Source organism: Nomascus leucogenys, chromosome 18, assembly GCF_006542625.1.
Source record: "Nomascus leucogenys isolate Asia chromosome 18, Asia_NLE_v1, whole genome shotgun sequence".
Taxonomy (NCBI): Eukaryota; Metazoa; Chordata; class Mammalia; order Primates; family Hylobatidae; genus Nomascus; species Nomascus leucogenys.
Genome location: NC_044398.1, coordinates 83,790,564 through 83,810,419, shown reverse-complemented (window position 1 = coordinate 83,810,419; position 19,856 = coordinate 83,790,564). Strand labels below are relative to the sequence as shown.

Below are 19,856 nucleotides of genomic sequence, written 5' to 3'. Positions count from 1 at the left end.
AATGTTTACACCTTAATGCAGAGTTTTCTCTAGATAGCTCGCGTAGATCTTACGTAATATTCATTTTATTTTTTCCTTTAGCTGGAACTGCTCCTGGTTGTTACTATCAAAGACATGTAAAAGCCTAGAAGTTAATTTTAGATACTTAAAGGGAAATGTTAACATTTTTATCTTGCTTTGTTAAATTTCATAAGATTTGATAAATGAGATATCAAGAATATTTAATGAAATAAAATTATTAATGGGCATTTACTTTTGAATAATGGAGTAAGAAAAAAGTAGTAAATGTCTACTCTAAAACTTATTTTGGCCTTAAGAAATATATATGCTTTTAGCGTGGCACAATAGCTTGTGCCTGTAACCTCAGCAACATGAGAGGCCAAGGTGGGAGGATTAAGGCCAGGAGTTCGAGACCAGCCTGAGCAACATAGCAAGGCTCCATCTTTTTTTTTTTTTTTTTTTTTTGAGACGGATGTCTCGCTCTGTCACCCAGGCTGGAGAGCAGTGGTGCGATCTCAGCTCACTGAAACCTCGGCCTCCCGGGTTTAAGCAATTCTCTGCCTCAGCCTCCCAAGTAGCTGGGATTACATGTGCCCACCACCATGCCCAGCTAATTTTGGTATTTTTAGTAGAGACAGGATTTCGCCATCTTGGCCGGGCTGGTCTTGAACTCCTGACCTCGTGATCCACCCGCCTTGGCCTTCCAAAGTGCCAGGATTACGTGCATGAGCCACCGCGCCCAGCCAGCAAGGCTACATTTTTAAAAAATTTTAAAAATTAGCAGGGCATGGTGGTGTGTGCCAATAGTCCCAGTTGGGAGGCATGAGGATCACCTAAACCCAGGAGTTCAAGGCTGAGTGAGCCTATGTTCATGCCATTGCACTCCAACCTGGGCAATAGAGCAAGACCCTCACCTCAAAAATAAATAAAAATAAAAGTTATCCTTTTGGTGGTGTTCTCACTAGTTAACTCAAAGCATTTGATGAAAAATATTAGCTCTTTTTAGAAATAGATGTTTGTAGCATGTGACAACTCATTTGTAAGAGTAGTGACTGAAATTTGGCCTTTGGTAACTGTGTCTTTGTACATTCTTATCTGAGACATCTTCAGGTAAGTTATTTGAGTAGAAAAATAAAAAGTAACAAGGCTCCCACCAGCACAGAATGAGTCTGTTCATGTTTTGGTTTTGGGGTGTAACACTTCTAAGGATATAATTAGCTTTGCTTTTCATTTTCTACTTTTTCTCCACAGCCTCACGATTTTGATGAATGTCGATTTGATATTAGTGTAAATGATAGTGTTTGGTATCTTCGTGCTCAGGATCCAGATCATAGACAGCAATGGATAGATGCCATTGAGCAGCACAAGGTAAGATCCCTAATGTTTACCTGTCCATGGAGGACTAGGTAAGAGATTGTTGACAATACCTTAAAAAAAAAGTTGACATGTGACATTAGTTACTGGAACATTGAGCATTATTTGGGTGATAAAGATTAAAGCAGTTCATATGTAAATTTTTGAAATAATTTTTATTTTTAACACTTTAGTTGTACTAAGGGTATTTGCTATGATAACTATTATTCGGCTGGGCGTGGTGGCTCACGCCTGTATTCCCAGCACTTTGGGAGGCCGAGGCAGGTGGATCAGCTGAGGTCAGGAGTTCAAGACCAGCCTGGCCAGCATGGTGAAACCCCTTTTCTACTAAAAATAGGAAAATTAGCCGTGCTTAGTGGTGAGCGCCTGTAATCCCACCTACTCAGGAGGCTGAGGCAGTAGAATCGCTGGAATCCGGGAGGCAGAGGTTGCAGTGAACTGAGATCGGGCTACTGCACTCCAGCCTGGGCAACAGAGCAAGACTCCATCTCAAAAAAAAAGATAAATATTTTTCATTGTTAACTAAAACAAAAATATTTCCTTTTTCATAAAACACATTTCAATTTTTTATTTAGGTTTTGCTTCATAATAAATACCTTTTTAATGATCTAAATAAAAGGATTTTTGAAATAACATTGGATTATAAAACCCTAACTTATAAAAGCTTCAATGTGAATTTTTGTTATAACTATTTGGGTAACTTCTTAGTACGAACATTTGTAAACCAGTTATTCTTTGTAAATGTGAGGCTATCTAATGGTAAACCTATAGAAAGTCTTTTTTATATAAATATATAGGGTACATTCATATAATTTAAAGCTAGTCTTTGACTTCTGTTAATAAATATTAAGTAGACTAAAGAAATACATTAATAAATCTGTATTATTAGCTAATTCAGTAATACCATGATAAAACAAACAGAGAATATTCTAAATCCACCATGTCATTCTTGAGTATGACTCGAGAGAAGTTTTGCTTGTTTACATACTTGCCTGTACTTGTTTTGAGTTTCACAAAGTTGTAGTTGAATCACCTGTTTTGATTATTTCTAACAGGCACAAAACACACACACACACACAACACACACACACACACACACACACACACCCCTATACCCATACACCCAAGAAAAACCAGTCTGGCTTGAGAAAGAAAAACTAACACGATTGATGAAGTATACGATTGTGAAATCTCACGATTGTGAAATCTCAGGCACTGTTTTGGGTATTTTTAACAAGCACAGAACACACACACACACACACACCCCTACACGCACACACCCAAGAAAAACCAGTCTCACCTGAGATTTCACAATCGCATACTTCTTTATCAATCGTATTAGCTTTTCTTTCTTGGTTTATTGATTTAAGATTTCTCCCAGCCTAAATAAAATTGACTGTGTTACCTTTCTTTTTTTGTTTGTTTTAGCTTTAGGACTATATATTTAAACTTTAGTGTTAAGTTTTTAAAACATTTTCTAAGTCTTAGTTATCTTGGTAATGTTACTTCAGAAAAGTCTAAATATGGAAAAAATTTATTGTTTTTCTATTATTTAAAAGAGAAATGAGCTAGTATTCAAAAAATCTCAATGCTCTGGAGCCAGGCCATACATGCAGCCTCTGCCATGTATGACATGTGTGAGCTTGGCCATGTTAATTAACCTCTTCTTAGTGTTTATTCTCAGCTGCCATGTTGGTACTTCTGCTAAAAGTAGTAGTAAGACATAAATGAGATAATATTCAAAGTTACTTACCAGAATGACTGATATATTTCCCCATTTATGGCATATAGGAAAAGCAAGAGACTTGGAGTTTCAACTAAATTCACTAAATTATACCATCTTGTTTCTGGATGAAGAGTTTTACATTAGGTGACAGAAGCTAAATGTGCTTATAAGGAGAACAGCCTGTTTCATGTTATTTAATCAGGGCCAGCCGTCTCAGTAGTGATTAAAGATGTTATTAAGTAGAATTAATTTCTATATTTTTAATGGAGATGACCTTTAAGGGCTTAATCAGTTGATTTTTATTACAGGGCAAGTTTTTTTCTGTTTTAATTAAACATTTTATTTTGCTCACTTTTCTCTGTTAAGTCCAATGACAGTTCCTTTGCAAGGTTCCCGTTTTGTGTTTTCTTTCTTTAGTGAAGATTAATGCACGAAGTATATATTTCTCCTATACTGTTGATTTCTTTACATCTTTGAACAATGAATAGATTTAATCTTTGGGTCTCTCTCAGAGCAGTGGGACTTAAGCTGAGATAACAAATTTTGAGTGATTTTTAGTTCTTGAAAAAAATACTCAACTGCAGGGTTGTGATGCATTGTACAAGCTTGCCCCCTTTTTTTTTTTTTTTTTTAGATGAGGTCACTCTGTCACCCAGCATGGAGTGTGATCTCGGCTCACTTCAGCCTCTGCCTCCTCGGTTCAAATGATCCTCTCACCTTAGTCTCCCAAGTAGCTGGGACTACAGGCATGCACCACCGTGCCTGGCTAATTAATTTTTTGTATTTTTGGTAGAGACAGGGTTTCACCATGTTGCCCAGGCTGATCTTGAACCCCTGAACTCAAGTGATCTGCCCATGTCAGCTTCCCAAAATGCTGGGATTACAGGTGTCAGCCTCTGCACCCAGCCACCCTTTCTTATTTTTAAAGGTAGTTTGTATACTAGGAGAAATCATTGTTAATTGTTGTTAATACTATTTAATGTACTAAAGTAAAATATGTGATGTGTGCCAACTGAGCAGCCTATCAGTGAATATTTAAGTGAATTCATATTTATAATATGAATTCTAAAAGTAAATTGCTGAGTTATTTAACATGTAAGAAGGAGAAATTTCAAATGTTGTCATTGTTTTTTTTTCCTCCCATAGACCAGGGCTAGTGAGATGTTTCTTGATTCATTCTTCAGTATCATTAAGGAATATTGATTGTAGAAGCTAAGTTTAGGAATTTTACGATTTAAGTGTGCACTGTTGTCTTGATCCTCTATATAAAATTGTACAGGCATAATGATGATAATGATAGGAGCTACCACTTATTGAGGATCACCAAGTACTAATCATTGTATTAAGTGCTTTGTGTGTTGTATTTTCTCCCTACTATCCTGAAAAATAAAGTATTATTTTGCAGAAGAGGAAACAGGTTTAGATTAAAATTAAGTTAATTTGCCTGAGACTGTACTGTCTTTCAGTTTGTGATTTCTAAGTATTCAATTTTGTGTTAATTCTCTTGCCTGTCTGTTGCCATTAGTAAACTGTTTATGAACAATTCCCATGAGCTAACCTCCTGCAAATTATGGTGTATAATCTGAGTTCTCCTACTATACCTATGCAAGATAAATATGAACTCATTTTTCTTTTCGCCCATGGATTGTCAAACAGGACAGTATATTATATTGGTGACTGTTTCAGTACTGGATTTCAGACTCCAGAGTCTGGCAAATGTGGATTTGAATCCTAGCACTACTGTGTATTAGATTAGTGCAAAAGTAACTGTGGTTTTGGACCATGATTTTTTAAATCATTTTAACTAGGCTCAAACACATCTTTATTAATCAAAATAGGAACCATTACAATCAACACATTTTTGCCAATAAGAAATAAGTTTGTTTATTCCTGTAGCATAAAAATCTGTGCTTTGGGATTCTACAAACTCTTGGAAAGCATTTTCTGCATCCTGCTGGTTGTGGAAGTGTTTTCCCTGCAAAAAGTTGTCAAGATGCTTGAAGAAGTGGTAGTCAGTAGGCAAGAGGTCAGGTGAATATGGCGGATGAGGCAAAACTTCATAGCCCAGTTTGTTCAACTTTTGAAACATTGGTTGTGCAACGTACAGTCAGACGTTGTGAAGAAGAATTGGGCCCTTTCTGTTGACCAGTGCTGGCTGTAGGCATTGCGGTTTTCTGTGCGTCGCATGGATTTGCTGAGCATACTTTTCAGATGTAATGGTTTCACCGGGTTTCAGAAAGCTGTAGTGGATCAGACCGGCAGCAGACCACCAAACAGTGACCATGACCTTTTTTTGGTGCAAGTTTGGCTTTGGGAGGTGCTTTGGAACTTCTTCTTGGTCCAACCACTGAGCTGGTCATCACCAGTTGCTGTATAAAATCCACTTTTCATCACATGTCCCAATCCGATCGAGAAATGGTTCTTTATTGTTATGTAGAATAAGAGATGATGACACTTCAAAACTGCGATTTTTAAAATTTTCACCCAGCTCATGAAGCATCCACTTAATCGAGTTTTTTCACCTTTTCAATTTGCTTCAAATCCCAAACAACTATAGAATGGTCAACATTGAGTTCTTCGGCAACTTCTTGTGTAGTTGTAAGAGGATCAGCTTCAAAGATTGGTCTTAGTTGGTCGTTGTCAACTTCCGATGGCCAGCCACTACACTTCTTATCTTGAAGGCTCTCATCTCCTTTGCAGACTTCTTGAAACACCACTGCACTGTACGTTCGTTAGCAGTTCCTGGGCCAAATGCATTGTTGATGTTGCAGGTTGTCTCTGCTGCTTTATGACCCATTTTGCACTCAAATAAGAAAATCATTTGAATTTGCTTTATTTGCTTTTTGTCTGACATCATTTTCATAGTCTAAAATAGATACAAACAGCAAGTAATAAGTCATTAGCAAAAAACATAAAGCAAGAAATGCACATTAAAATAATGTATAATATAACCACATTTATTTAAGAATGTAATCCAATATCAAACGGCAAATTTCAACAATGCAAAAACTGCATTAGCACCAACTAATACTAGCTAAGTGGCCTTGGTAAGTTATTGAAAGGAGGAAAAAAATGATAGTTTACGGTATGTGTTACCATACCCTCAGCACCCCCACACCCTAACAAAAATAAGCAACAAAATAACCTATCCATGATAAAACAGTGGTATTATACTTTGCAGTTAGCCTGGGCACCCATCATTCCAGCTTATTCAGTTCATTTCATAGTTACTTCACCAGTGCACCACTTGCCATTAGTAGACCTGTGTTTTTCTGTTCTGATGCCATTGGATGGGCTTTTGTTAGGGCTTGCCTGGAAGGTTTTAGTTATTTTCAACATCTGGAGGAAGAGGTCGGGGGTTTCTTTTCCTTCCTTCCCAGGAGACCCTTATGCTGATTATAAATTCTTTGTATTGATCTATTTCACACATGCACATTCACGCGCCCGCCACTCTTGCGCACGCGTTCTCTCTCTCTCATACATACACATGTGCAAACAAAATGAGTTTTATTTTACAGGACTTCTAAACAATAATAATGGTGATGGTAATGAAGATAGCTAATATTTTTGAGGATTTATGTATGCCTAACATGATAAACAATTTATATATATTATCTCATTTTTTTCCTCACTTTCATGAGATTAGCATTATTATCCTATTTTTACAGATTAGGAAATTGGGGCATAGAGAGGTGAAATAACTTGTCCAAGGTCAATCAACTAGTTAGTGAAGAAGCCAGCATTCAGACCTAGGTCTTTCTGACCCAAGAACCAGGCATATTCTAATTAAACTTCTTTCTAGGAATCAGCAAAGCATTGGGCACGCAAATTTTTTATTTGAAATAATTTACAGTATTGTAAAACGGATTTCATGGGAGAAATTTGTGATATTTGAAGGCTTTTCCCCCTTAAAATCCTCATGGTTTGTATTACAGTGATTACTGACAGAATACTTTCTGTCTAGCTTTACTGTTTTTGCCCTCCTTGGCATCCATTCTAGAATGGTTGCTCACTACAACAAAAGTTTTAATGAAATGACTGTATGATTTAAATGTTCTCAATGCATTAGAAATCACATAATTCAATGTGACATTATACAGCAGCCCCTGCAGAAAAAAAGTTATTCCCGAGGTCATTCTTAATTCAAAAATTATATTTCAATTTATAACATAGAAAAGGACATATGTATACCAGACCAGTAATTTTATTTAGAAATATTGTGCTGGCTTTATTCTGTGAAATCCATTAATATTCTGCATTTCTCCTTATGATTTTGAGACAACGCTAAATTATTTTTAAAGATAGGGTTTGTTTTAAATATCTTAGCCATCTTTCATGCTGTCTTGAGGTCAAATGAGATAGTGTTTGTAAAAGTTCTTTAAAAAAAACTGAAAGCTGTATGAATTAAAGTTAAGATTGTATAAAGTTAAGCAAACATTTTTCTAGTAAAGAGGTACCTATTGTCAAAGGGCTCTGTGAGCATTTTCTGTACAATTTATCAAAGATATATAATAAACCATCTTTTGATGCTATTATTTTTTTAAATTATAGGATTATTTTCAGAATCTTCTACAATTAGAATACATGTGATTTTGATGAAACAAAGTTTCTGCTTACTATGAAAAAAATGGACTCCCCCACTTCAACCCCTCAAATCCCTAAAACTAGCACGAAGGCTTTCCTGATGCTAGCAGATTTAAAAATCATCTTGAAAAAGTTAAGTTTCTTGAAAGCCTCTGACAGAGTTTATGGTAATCATATGACATTCGTATTTCCATAAGGGAGCAACCTTAGTAGATCCTAAAGTGTTGGTGCCTATGGGCCACACAGACTTTCCCCACGTTGTGGAAATTATCCATGACACAAAGATTCATATGAAAATATAAAATTAGGGAGGAAGAATCCAAATGGTAATTTTTACAGATGTTGATTTTCTGTAGTGGGAATCTAGAGGCAATTGTCTTGTCATTTAATATTTATGGAATTGTTCTTACCCTTTGTGAAGGCCGAATTCACGTGTGAAGCATCAATGAACTTTGAAAGAAAGGTTTATTCTCAACCTGAGAAGGTTAGAGATTTCTGTTTGAGGAAATTATGTGGAAAACACTTTTTGAAAGGAACATATATTTTACTTGAAATAAAATGAAGTGTGAAAAAAGTTTTTTACTGAGAGAACCCCATTGTTGAGCCATCTAAGTGAAGCTCAAGACCCATTTAGAGATCTTTTAAAAATTTTGTTGCCTTTGCCATAATGAAATATTTTCCCCATGCTCTGTCAGAGTCAGTTTGATTTGCTGTGTTTTTTTAATTTTAAGAGCAATTCTACTTAGTTGACACTTTCATTTTTTTTGTCTTAAATTTGACATAATCTTAGGAAACTTCTAAAATAGCTAGATGGCAGAATTATTAACTCTTAGTAGTTTTTAAATATCAAGGTCATATAAAGTCATACTGTTGGTTTGTGCCATTTTAAATCAATATTGGATTTTAACAGATACCCTTTCTATACTTATCTGCTTTATAAATTATATGAAACTTAGCTTTGCATTTGAATGTGGTTTAACTGGGAAGTGTTTAAGAATGCAAATATAACTTATTATTTTGAGTGTTTACTTCATATAAGCAATTTCATGAGTGTATTAGAACCAAGTCTCCATTTACCTATTTGCATCATATGATGATGACACAGGATCAAATTTTACTTCCTCTTTACATTCAGGAGTTTTAAATTTTGAGGGAAGGACTCATTAATAGTTCTCACAGTAGTCGGGGCTCTGCCGTTTTCTCAAGTTGTAGAAAAATCAGTACATAGAATCACAACTGACCTTTATTAAGCAGCAAAGAAACTTCATGTTGTCTCTGGATGTTTCAGTCATTAAAATCAAGAATTTGGTTCCTAATAATGGGAGTTAACTGCCAAATTGCATGCAGTAATCCATACACGGTTAGTAAATTTTTTTAAAACACCACAATGTAGATAGTATCAAACTACCAGCATTTTTGAAGTTGGTGAAATCAAAGAGGAAAACAAGGTACCAACCAACCCCCTTTAGTTTTTATAGTCTTCTGGAATAAAAACAATTCAATTGTCAAGGGTTTATAAAGTAACTTCATATTTGTCAGTTTTTCCTGCCTGCAGTATTTGAAAACTGGCATCTGAGACATTAGAAGTTTATTTTGTCAAGGTTATGGATCATGACCCATGACACAGCCCTAAGAGGTCCTGAGAACATGTGCCCAAGGTTGTTGGGTTACAGCTTGGGTTATGTTTTAGGAGACATAAAACATCAACAATACATGTGAGGCATACATTGGTTCAGTCCAGAAAAGCAGGAAAACTTGGAAGGGGTGGGAAGCATACAAGGTCATTGGTGGATTCAAATATTTTCTGATTGGCATTTTGTTGAGTTATTATCTGAAGGCTTAGAATCAATAGAAAGAAGTGGCTGGGTTAAGACAAGGGATTGTGAAGACCAAGATTATTTCTTACATAGATGAAGTCTCATGGGTGGCTGCCTCACTAGAGGCAGTAGAAGGCAAATGTTTTCTATACAGATCCTTAAAAGGCTCTAGACTCAGTCGGGATCAGAAAAAGACCTGGATCGGGAAAGGTTCTCTATTCTCTATAGGAAGTAAGTTTCCCCTATAAGAGACAGTTTTGTGGGGCCATTTCAAAATATGTCAAATAAATATATTTTGTTGTAAAATACTTTGGTTTCTTTCAGGGCCCTACTCTCTGCCATGTGATGTTATACTAGAGTCAGGTTGGAAGCTATAGAGTCTGTTCTGTTAGTCTTAGAATCTCTATTTTAATGTTAATGCTGGTCAGCCTTGTGCCTGAACTCCCAAGGAAGGAGAGTATAATGAGGCATACCTGACCCACTTCCCTTCCAGTCATGGTCTGAACTAGTTTTTCAGGTTTAGTTGGGTCCCCTTGGCCAGGAGGAGGGTACATTCAGCCAGTTGGGGCGCCTAGAATTTTATTTTTGGTTTACACCCAAATACTTCAAAAAGTAAATCTTGGAGAGAGAAGAAAGGTCAGTGATTTTTCAGGTGGTTTCTTCTGTCTGGGAAGGTGCTTAGCTTTTACCAAGATAGTGAAAGGATTGGGAAGATTGTACACTGAGTAGTGAAGAAAGAAGATATTTAGATAGCTAGTCATATTAACTAATATAACCAATGAAGAGATGTAACTTAAGATATTATGTCAAAAAGACAGGGAGATTGTTACAAATCAATACAAAAAGTTTAGGAAGTTCATTTAAGGGGCAGAAAGCCAGAAGATTTGACTGCTCCTTCATAATAGGGTGCTCAAATGGGTAATAAACATAAATAAAGGTACTCCATTCTATTAATCATCAGAAAAATGCAAATTTAAACCTCAGTGAGATAACACCATATACCCATCAGAATGGCTTTAAAAAAAAAAAAAACACCAAGTGTTGATGAGGACGTGGAGCAACAAGTAATCTCATACATTGCTGATGTAAGTTATAAATTGTGCACACACTTGGAAAACAATTTTTCAGTATCTACTAAAGCTGAGCATATATGTCCCCTCTGCTCACATGCATATTGAAAATTTGAAGCTCTCAGAAGTATTGATGTCATAGGTCCATTCATTTTAATTAAGCTGTTTAGGTTATAGGGACTAGAGGCCAACCTATATTCTCTTGAGAAATGGGAAAATTCCCAGCAACCAAGAAAGTTTAGAATACGCTACCTGCAAGGAAAGTTGGAATTGTATACTTAACTCAAGTGCTTTTATTGTTAACAAAACTCCAATCACCTGCCCTCAGCTACAGTTAATATGTTTCATCCTATTATTTCTTTTCTCTTTTTTGTAATTCCTGTTTATTCATAACTTTTGCTCTCCTATCCTATTCTTAGTTTCTGTTTCCTCAGTTTGTCATTTTTCTGTGTTTTGATTTCAACCCATAACTACCTTAATCTCTTAGTATGTCCCAAAGTAAAAAGAAAAAAGTCTAATTGCCATTTCACACCACATTACTATGAATTTGTTAATTATTTGTTTTTAAAGAAAGTTTAAAGGAAGGGGTAGGACTGGCAGTTATACAAGTATAATGTCCTGAAAATGCATTTTATAATTTTGCATAGAGTTTACCAGATTTTCAAGTTTTTATAATGTTTACTATGTGTTTGCCACAAACAATTTAGGTTACTGTTACTAGATTTTCAGCTTATTTCTCTATCCTTTTTTCATCTGTAATTTGTAAACTATTTAGATAACAAGTTATAAAAAAAGTTAATCTAGAGTCGAATAACTGTTCCATATAATTCTTACAGAAGATTAAAGAAAACGAGATTACATACTGCAAAAGTTATTTCTGTACAATGCCCTAATGTGGTATTTAAATTTTTATTTAATGAAGAGGGAAGATTTCTGACAGTCACTGGGACACATGGGATTCTGCTTTTTTCTATATTTAATATGGAAAAGTAGTGGTGGGAGACATGGCTTATACATATTGACAGCAATGTAAACTGTTTTCCAATTTTTCTTGCTGAGTATTAGGACTTTAACTGGGAGAAAATGTTTCCTAAAGTCAACACAGAACTGCACTTTTTCATCAAATAAATCTTTTTAATCAATCACTTTAAAGTATTGTACTTATATTATCTTTATTGCTTGGTACGTATTCTCAGCTTGTCTGATACTAAGAATGAAAAACAACATTGGGGTAGGAATAATAAAAATAGGTAGCAAAGTAAATTAGTATCCCGCAGGTTAAAATATTACCCTAACTGAAAACAGTTCTATCATTTTTCAGTCACACAGGAAGTCCATGTACTTCATAGGCAAATAATGATTAATATAGGAATGCTTATGTTGCTGTTCAGTTCTTAGCCCCTTGTTCTTTTTAATAGTACTCCTCTGATCTATAGAGGGATAGAAGGAATAATTCAGCACTTTAATGTGTTATTTCTCACAGAAGCCCCATTTTACATAAACATGAAATTGAATAGATTATGAGAACATTGATTATTGATTGGTAAGTGGTAACATTTTTTTCAAGAACAGCAACCTAAAATATACAGTTAGCTCTAACAATGTTTATCAAGTCTTAAAACTATTCCTGCAAATTGTTGTATTACATAAATGTTATTGACTCCTCAACCATGGTTTTTTAAAGTAATATTTGTTAATTATAAAGTAAGAAAATACAAGCCGGGCATGGTGGCACACGCCTGTAGTCCCATCTACTGGGAAGGCTGAGTCAGGAGGATTGTTTGAGCCTGGAGTTTGAGGCTACAGTGAGCTATGATCGCATTATTGCACGTTAGCCTGGGTAACACAATGAGACCCTGTCTCTTTAACAAAAAAAAAAAAAAAAAAAGGAGGCCGGGCGTGGTGGCTCACGCCTGTTTTCCCAGCACTTTGGGAGGCTGAGGTGGGTGGATCACGAGGTCAGGAGATCGAGACCATCCTGGCGAACATGGTGAAACCCTGTCTCTACTAAAAACACACAAAAAAGATTAGCCAGGCGTGGTAGCAGGCACCTGTAGTCCCAGCTGCTCGGGAGGCTGAGGCAGGAGAATGGCATGAACGCGGGAGGCGGAGCTTGCAGTGAGCCGAGATCGCGCCACTGCACTCTAGCCTGGGCAACAGAGCAAAACTCCATCTCAAAAAAATAAATAAATAAATTAATTAATTAATTTTTTTTAAATAAAGGAAGAAAATATAGAAACTACCTTCAGTCTTATAACCCAGACAACGGTATATTTTTCTCTTCTGTGTACCTTTTCCTTCAAAATCATTATGGATGGCGATAGGATTTGGGGAAGATGGCAGAGCAGGAAGCACCAAGAATCTGTCTCCCCACCTAGAAAACAATTACACTAGCCAGATATGTCTGATATAACTGTTTTGAAACTCTGGAGTCTACTAAAGGCTTGCAAGTTCCAGGGAAGGCTTCAGTGGTAAATTGCTGTTAATTTCGGTTAATTTCAGCTCTTAACACAGTAGTAGCTTCCTGTACCTCCACCCATCCCAGCCCCCTGGCAGGCAGCTGTGCATGTGTTCCTAGAGCAATCCATACACAACTTGTGGGAACCAGAGTGAGCACGAAGGATTCTGTCCTCTAAATACTAGGGATCTATGCTCTGACTGCCAGTTATGGCTTCTTATCACAGAGGTGCAGACAAAGAGGTGGGTAACCATTGTTGTTGCAGATCCCTCCCCGCTCTGGCTGTAGTGATTTCCAGGGGATTTGAAGGGCCACTGCCCTCTTTCTCCTTAACTTTTCTCTTTTTCCTTTTGGGAGTGAGACATGAAAGACTAGGACATTCATAAACAACTGCATATACAGGAAAAATTAGAAAGTGATGATTGTGCATGCTCAGGAAAGGTGCAGGGCTAGAAAAAATCCTAAGAAGACCTTACCTTTCCGCCTCAGGCTGGATCCTTGGCACAGAAATAGCCTACAACAATAAAAAATAACAATAACAAATAACAAACCCTGAGGAAAAAAAAGAATCTGATTTTCAGAGTTACCACACTAGTAAATTCAAAGTTCCAGTTTTCAACAAAAAAACACAAGGCATAGAAGGAAACAGGAAAATGTGGCCTTTTCAAGGGAAAAATGTAGATCAACAGGAACTGTCCCTGAAAAAGACTTGATGGCTGATCTACTAGACAAAAGACTTTAAAGCAACTACCTTAATGATACTCAAATAACTAAAGGAAGATGTGGGGAAAGTTAGGAAAAAGATAAATGAACAAAATAGAAGTATCAATGAAGAAATAGAAGACCTGAAAAGAAATCAAAAAGAAATTATGGAGCTAGAAACTATAGTAACTGAAATGAAAAATTCACTAGAGGTATTCAAAGGCAGATTTGCACAAACAGAACAGTCAATGAACTTAAATATAGGACAATGGATATGATTTAGTTTGAAGAACAAAAAGAAAAGATTGAAGCGAACAGAGCCTAAGAGAACTATGGGACACATCTGACAGACCTCCATATACATTTTGAGAGTGCCAGGAGAAAAGAGAAATGAGCAGAAAGAGTATTCAAAGAGATAATGGCTGAAAACTTCCCAAATTTGATGAAGGACATGAATATAAACATGTGAGAAGTTTAATGAACTCCAAATAAGATAAAATCAATGAGATTCACAGATATAATCAACTTTCGAAAGACAGAGTATCCTGAAAGCAATCAGAAGCAGCTCATCATATGAAAGGAATCCTCAATATAATTAAGAGATTTCTTGTCAGAAACTTTAGAAGCCAGAAGGTCTGGGCCAATATATTCAAAGTGCTAAAAGAAAAGAACTGTCAACCATGATTCCTGTATTTGTGGAGCCAGGCATGGTGGCATTGCACCTGTAATCTCAGCTACTCAGGAGGCAGAGGCAGGTGGATCATTTATAACCAGGAGTTTGAGACCAGCCTTGGCAACATAGCAAGACCTCATCTCAGTAAAAACCCAATGCTATGTCTGACAAAAGTGTCCTTCAAAAGAGAAGGAGATAGCAGGTGTGGCAGTGTGTGCTTGTAGTCTTAGCTACTTGGAAGGCTGAGGCAGGAGAGTCACATGAGCCCAGGAGTTTAAGTTTAGCCTGGCAAAATAGCAAGTCCTTGTCTCTTAAAGAAAGAAAGAAAAAATTAGTTTTCCAGCAGTAAAAAGAGGGAATCAAGTGAGGGAGAAATTTAAACATGCCCACATAAACAAAAGCTAAGGGAATTAGCTTTGCTATTTACCACTAGACCTGCACTGCAAGAAATGCTTAAGGGAGTCCTCTGAAGTGAAATGTAAGCATACTGGACAATACCTCTAAGCTGTATGAAGAAATAAAAATCTTAGTAAAAGTCAGTGCATGAGCAAGTATAAAAATTAGAATTATTGTAACAACAATTTGTAATTCTGCGTTTTGTTTTCTACATGATTTAAGAAAATGATACATGTTTAAGAACACAGTCTAAAAACTAGTAGTATTGTAACTGGTTTGTAATTGCAGATTTTGTTTTCTGTATAGTAGACTAATGGATTTAAAAGAATATTTGCTTATTTTTTTAGTCACACAGAATATAAAGATGTAATTTTTTGACATCAACAACTGAAAGGGCTGAAGACAGAGCTGCAAAGGAGTAGAGTTTTTGTATGTTACTGAAGTTAAACTAGTTTAAGTTCAGATTACAGTGTTGTAATTTCAGAATGTTAAATATCATCTCGATGATAACCACAAAAAAAATAGGTATAGAAATACACAAAAGGAAATATGAAAAAAATTCAAATATTTCACTATGAAAAATCAACTAGGCCGGGTGCAGTGGCTCATGCCTGTAATCCCAGCACTTTAGGAGGCCGAGGTGGGCGGATCACAAGGGCAAGAGATCCAGACCACCCTGGCCAACATGGCGAAACCCAGTCTCTACTAAAAATACAAAAATTGGCTGGGCATGGTCACGTGGGCCTGTAGTCCCAGCTACTTGGGAGGCTGAGATAGGAGAATCTCTTGCACCCAGCAGGTGGAGGTTGCAGTGAACTGAGATTGCACCACTGCACTCAGCCGGGTGACAGAGTGAGACTCGGTCTCAAAAAAAAAAGAAAAATCAACTAAACAGTGATAAACTAGACAGTGATGCAGGAAATGAGGGACAAAAATGCTAATAAGGCACATAGAAAATAGCAAAAAGAAGTAAGTTCTTCCTTATCAGTAACTGCTTTAAATGTTAATGGATCCAACTCTTCAATTGAAAGATAGACTGACAGAATGAATTAAAAATACATGATCAGGCCAGGCGCAGTGGCTCACATTTGTAATCTCAGCACTTTGGGAGGCTGAGGTGGGTGGATCACGAGGTCAGGAGTTCAAGACCAGCCTGGCCAAGATGGTAAAACTTCATCTCTACTAAAACTACAAAAATTAGCTGAGCGCAGTGGCAGGTGCCTGTAATCCCAGCTACTCGGGAGGCTGAGGCAGGAGACTTGCTTGAACCTGGGCGGCAGGGGTTGCAGTGAGCCAAGATCGCGCCACTGCACTCCTGCCTGGGTGACAGCAAAACAAACAAACAAAAAAAACATGATCAACTATATGCTGTCTATATGACACTTCAGATCCAAAGACAACAAACAGATTGAAAGTGAAAGAATGGAAGAAAATACTCATGCAAATAGCAACCAAAAGAGAGCAGGGTTAGCTATAGTAATATCAGAGAAAATAGACTTTAAGTTAGAGAAGGTTTTAAGAGACAAATAAGGACATTGTGTATTAAGAAAAGTTCACTGCAGCAAGAAGACTATAACAATTATAAACATATCTAATGACAGACCATCAAAATAATATGAAACAAAAACAGAATTGAAAGGAGAAATAGACAGTTCTACAATAATAATTCAATGCCCTTTTTCAGTAATAGACCAGTCAGAATTAAGTAAAGAAACAGAGAACTTAACACAATATACCAACTAGGTCTAAAAGACATATAGAGAACACTGTACCAAACTATAATGTATACATTTTTCTCAAGTACACATGGGACATTTTCTAGGGTAGATCATGTATTAGGACACAGATTAAATCTTACTCCATTTTGAAATAAATACCATATAAAGTGTCCTCTCTGACCACAGCTGGGTGACTTGAGAAATTAGTAACAAGTAAAACTGGAAAATTTACAGAATCATGGAAGTTAAACAACTAGTGGATCAAAGAAGAAATTACAAGGGAAATTAGAAAATGCTTAGAGTTGAATAAAAACATACCAAAACTTTGGGGATACAGTGAAAGCAGTGCTAAGGGGGAAATATAGCTATAAACACTTAACATTAGTAAACAAGACCTCAAATCAACAACATAGCTTTACAAATTAAAAAGGAAAATAATGTAAATCCAAACCTAGCAGAAGGAAGGAAATAATACAGATGTGAGCGGAAATCAACCAAATGAGAATAGAAGAACAGTAGAGAAAATCATTGGAACTAAAACTTGATTATTTAAAAAGATCAAGAAATTTGACAAACCTTTAGCTAGATTGACTAAGGAAAAAAGAACACTCAAATTACCAACATCAGGAATTAACGTAGGGATGTTATAGGATTCCTACCTTATTCACAAGGGGATGTGTTCCAAGACCCCAAGTGGATGCCTGAAACACCACAGATGGTACCGAGCTCCATATGTATATATATAAATTTTTTTCCTATGCATACATACTTATGATAAAGTTTATTTTAGAAATTTGGCACAGTAAGAGATTACCAACAATGACAAATAATAAAATAGAATGGTTATAACAGTATACTGTAGTAAAAGTTATATGAATGTGAGCACATGTGCATACTCACTCTGACTGTTTCTTTTCCCTTCTCTCCCCCTATTTCCCCCTCCCTCCCTCCCTGTCAAAATGTGTTACTGTGCTATACTCACCTATTTTTGGATCAGAATTTCCCACAAGTAACTCAATCTATACACATGAAACCAGGGAAAAGAGGGGATTACTGTACTACTGACTATAGAAAATAAAAAGAATTGTAAGGCGTTATGAAAAATTGTATGCCATAAAATCGGGTAACCTAGATGAAATGGACAAATTCCTAGAAACACAACACTGGCCAAGACTAAATCAGAAAGGCTGGGCACAGCGGCTCTTGCCTATAATCCCAACACTTTGGGAGGCAGTGGCAGGTGGATCGCTTGAACCCAGGAGTTTAAGACCAGACTGGGCAACATAATGAGACCCCATCTCTACAAAAAATACAAAAATTAGCTGGACGTGGTGGTGTGCACCTGTAGTCCCAGCTGCTTGAGAGGCTGAGCTGTGAGTATTGCTTGAGCCTGGGAGGCAGAGGTTGCAATGAGCTGAGATTACTAGACCTGCACTGCAAGAAATGCTTAAGGGAGTCCTCTGAAGTGAAATGTAAGCATACTGGACAATATCTCTAAGCTGTATGAAGAAATAAAAATCTTAGTGAAAGTCAGTGCATGAGCAGTTATAAAAATTGCTCTCCAGCCTGAGTGACAGAGTCAAATTAATAGTATAATGAGATACTACCTTAAACCCATTAGGGTGGCTATTATCAAATAAATAACAAGTGTTGGCAAAGATGTAAAGAAATTGGAACCCTTGTGCCCTGTTGATAGGAATGTAAAATAGTACAGCCAGTGTGGAAAATAGTGTGGCAATTCCTCAAAAAATGAAAAATGGAATTAACATATGATCTACCACTTCTGGGTATTTACCCAAAAGAAATGAAAGAGAGATCTTGAAGAGAGTTGTATACCCATGTTCCTGGTATGATTCACAATCGCAAAAACGTGGAAGCAACCTATGTGTACATAGGTGGACAAATATATAAGCAAAATGTGGTATATCCATTCAATGGAATATCACTCAACCTTAAAAAAGAAGGAAATTCTGCCACATGCTACTGAAGCGTGAGGACACTATGCTAAGTGAAGCCAGTCACCAAAAGATAAATACTGTATGATTCCACTCATATTGGGTGCATAGAATAGTCAAATTCATAGAGACAGAAAGTAGAATGGTGATTGCCAGGGACGGGGGGAGGGAAAAATGGGATGTTGCTGTTTAATGGGTATAGAGTTTCAGTTTTGTAAGCTGAAAAAGTTTTGGAGATTAATTGTACAATAAAGTGGATATACTTACCACTACTGAACTGTATTCTTAATGGTTAAGATAGTTCCACTGTTTCAAAACATGTAGTCTGTCCTTATAACAAATACCCACATTCTTAACAATAGGGATACATTCTGAGAAATGCAAAGTTTATCGATTTTGTTGTTGTGCAAACATCATAGAGTGAACTTATGTATAGATGGTGTAGTCTATTACACACTTAGGCTATATGATAGAGCATATTGCTCCTAGGTTACAAACCTGTATAATATGCTACTGTACTGAATATTGTAGACAGTTGTGACACAATGGTAATTATTTGTTTGTCAAAACATAGAAAAAGGTACAATAAAAATATGGTATTATAATCCTGTGGAACTACCATCATATATGTGGTCTGTCATTGACAAAAACATTATGCAGTGCATGACTGTACATGCTAGAACAAAACACTGTTATACCAATACTGTTGTGACACATTTTAAATATTGGATACTAAATGAATATAGAGGCTGATAGTTGAGTGTAATTGTATTTCTACCTCTACCAAGACCTTATTAGCAAAGCATGGACTTGATCCTAAGAGAAACAAGGAGCCATAGATACAGGTATATGATATTACAGAATCAAAAGCCCTGAATTATAAGTGTAAGAAAAGAAGGTTGAAACCAAGCAGAGAATGGGGGCAGTTGTTATGGCCCTCTACTTCTATGGTACCATGTTATATTTGGGCTTTTTTTTTTTTACTTTGGATGGTCGTAAGCAATGTCTTACTCTCTTCTTCCTCTCTAGTATACTTGTAACACTCAGCTTTTTAGCCCTGAGTTAGGTAAGTCGTTGCTTAAGACACAGGAACTAGGGTGTATGATAGGCGCTGGTTAGTTTTTCCAGCTTCATCTCACTTTAGCATTTTGCCTATTCAGATATTTCTGTAAAGGAAAGTTCATCGCATGTTCTAGTTTAGTAGAAGAAAATGCCAAATGAATAACCAACTCCCATAAATGACCTTCAAATGAGTTGCTATATTTGATACTAGTTTTTAAATTATGATATGGGAATGACTAGGATTTGAAAAAGCTTTCCTGTGGTAGTTTATGGGCTAATTTTTGCAAATGTTGTGATTTTCAGCGTGATTTGAGAAAAGTA

The 19,856-nt window shown here is 36.4% G+C and overlaps 1 protein-coding gene across 2 annotated transcripts in view; it reads left to right on the top strand.

Moving 5' to 3' along the window:
* Positions 1–19,856, top strand: part of CERT1 (ceramide transporter 1) — a 141,936-nt gene that overhangs the window by 50,919 nt on the left and 71,161 nt on the right. For both annotated transcript variants that reach the window (XM_030798713.1, XM_030798712.1), the window contains exon 3: positions 1,252–1,368. In XM_030798713.1, the coding sequence (XP_030654573.1) occupies positions 1,252–1,368 (117 nt within the window). The remainder of the gene's footprint in view (positions 1–1,251; positions 1,369–19,856) is intronic.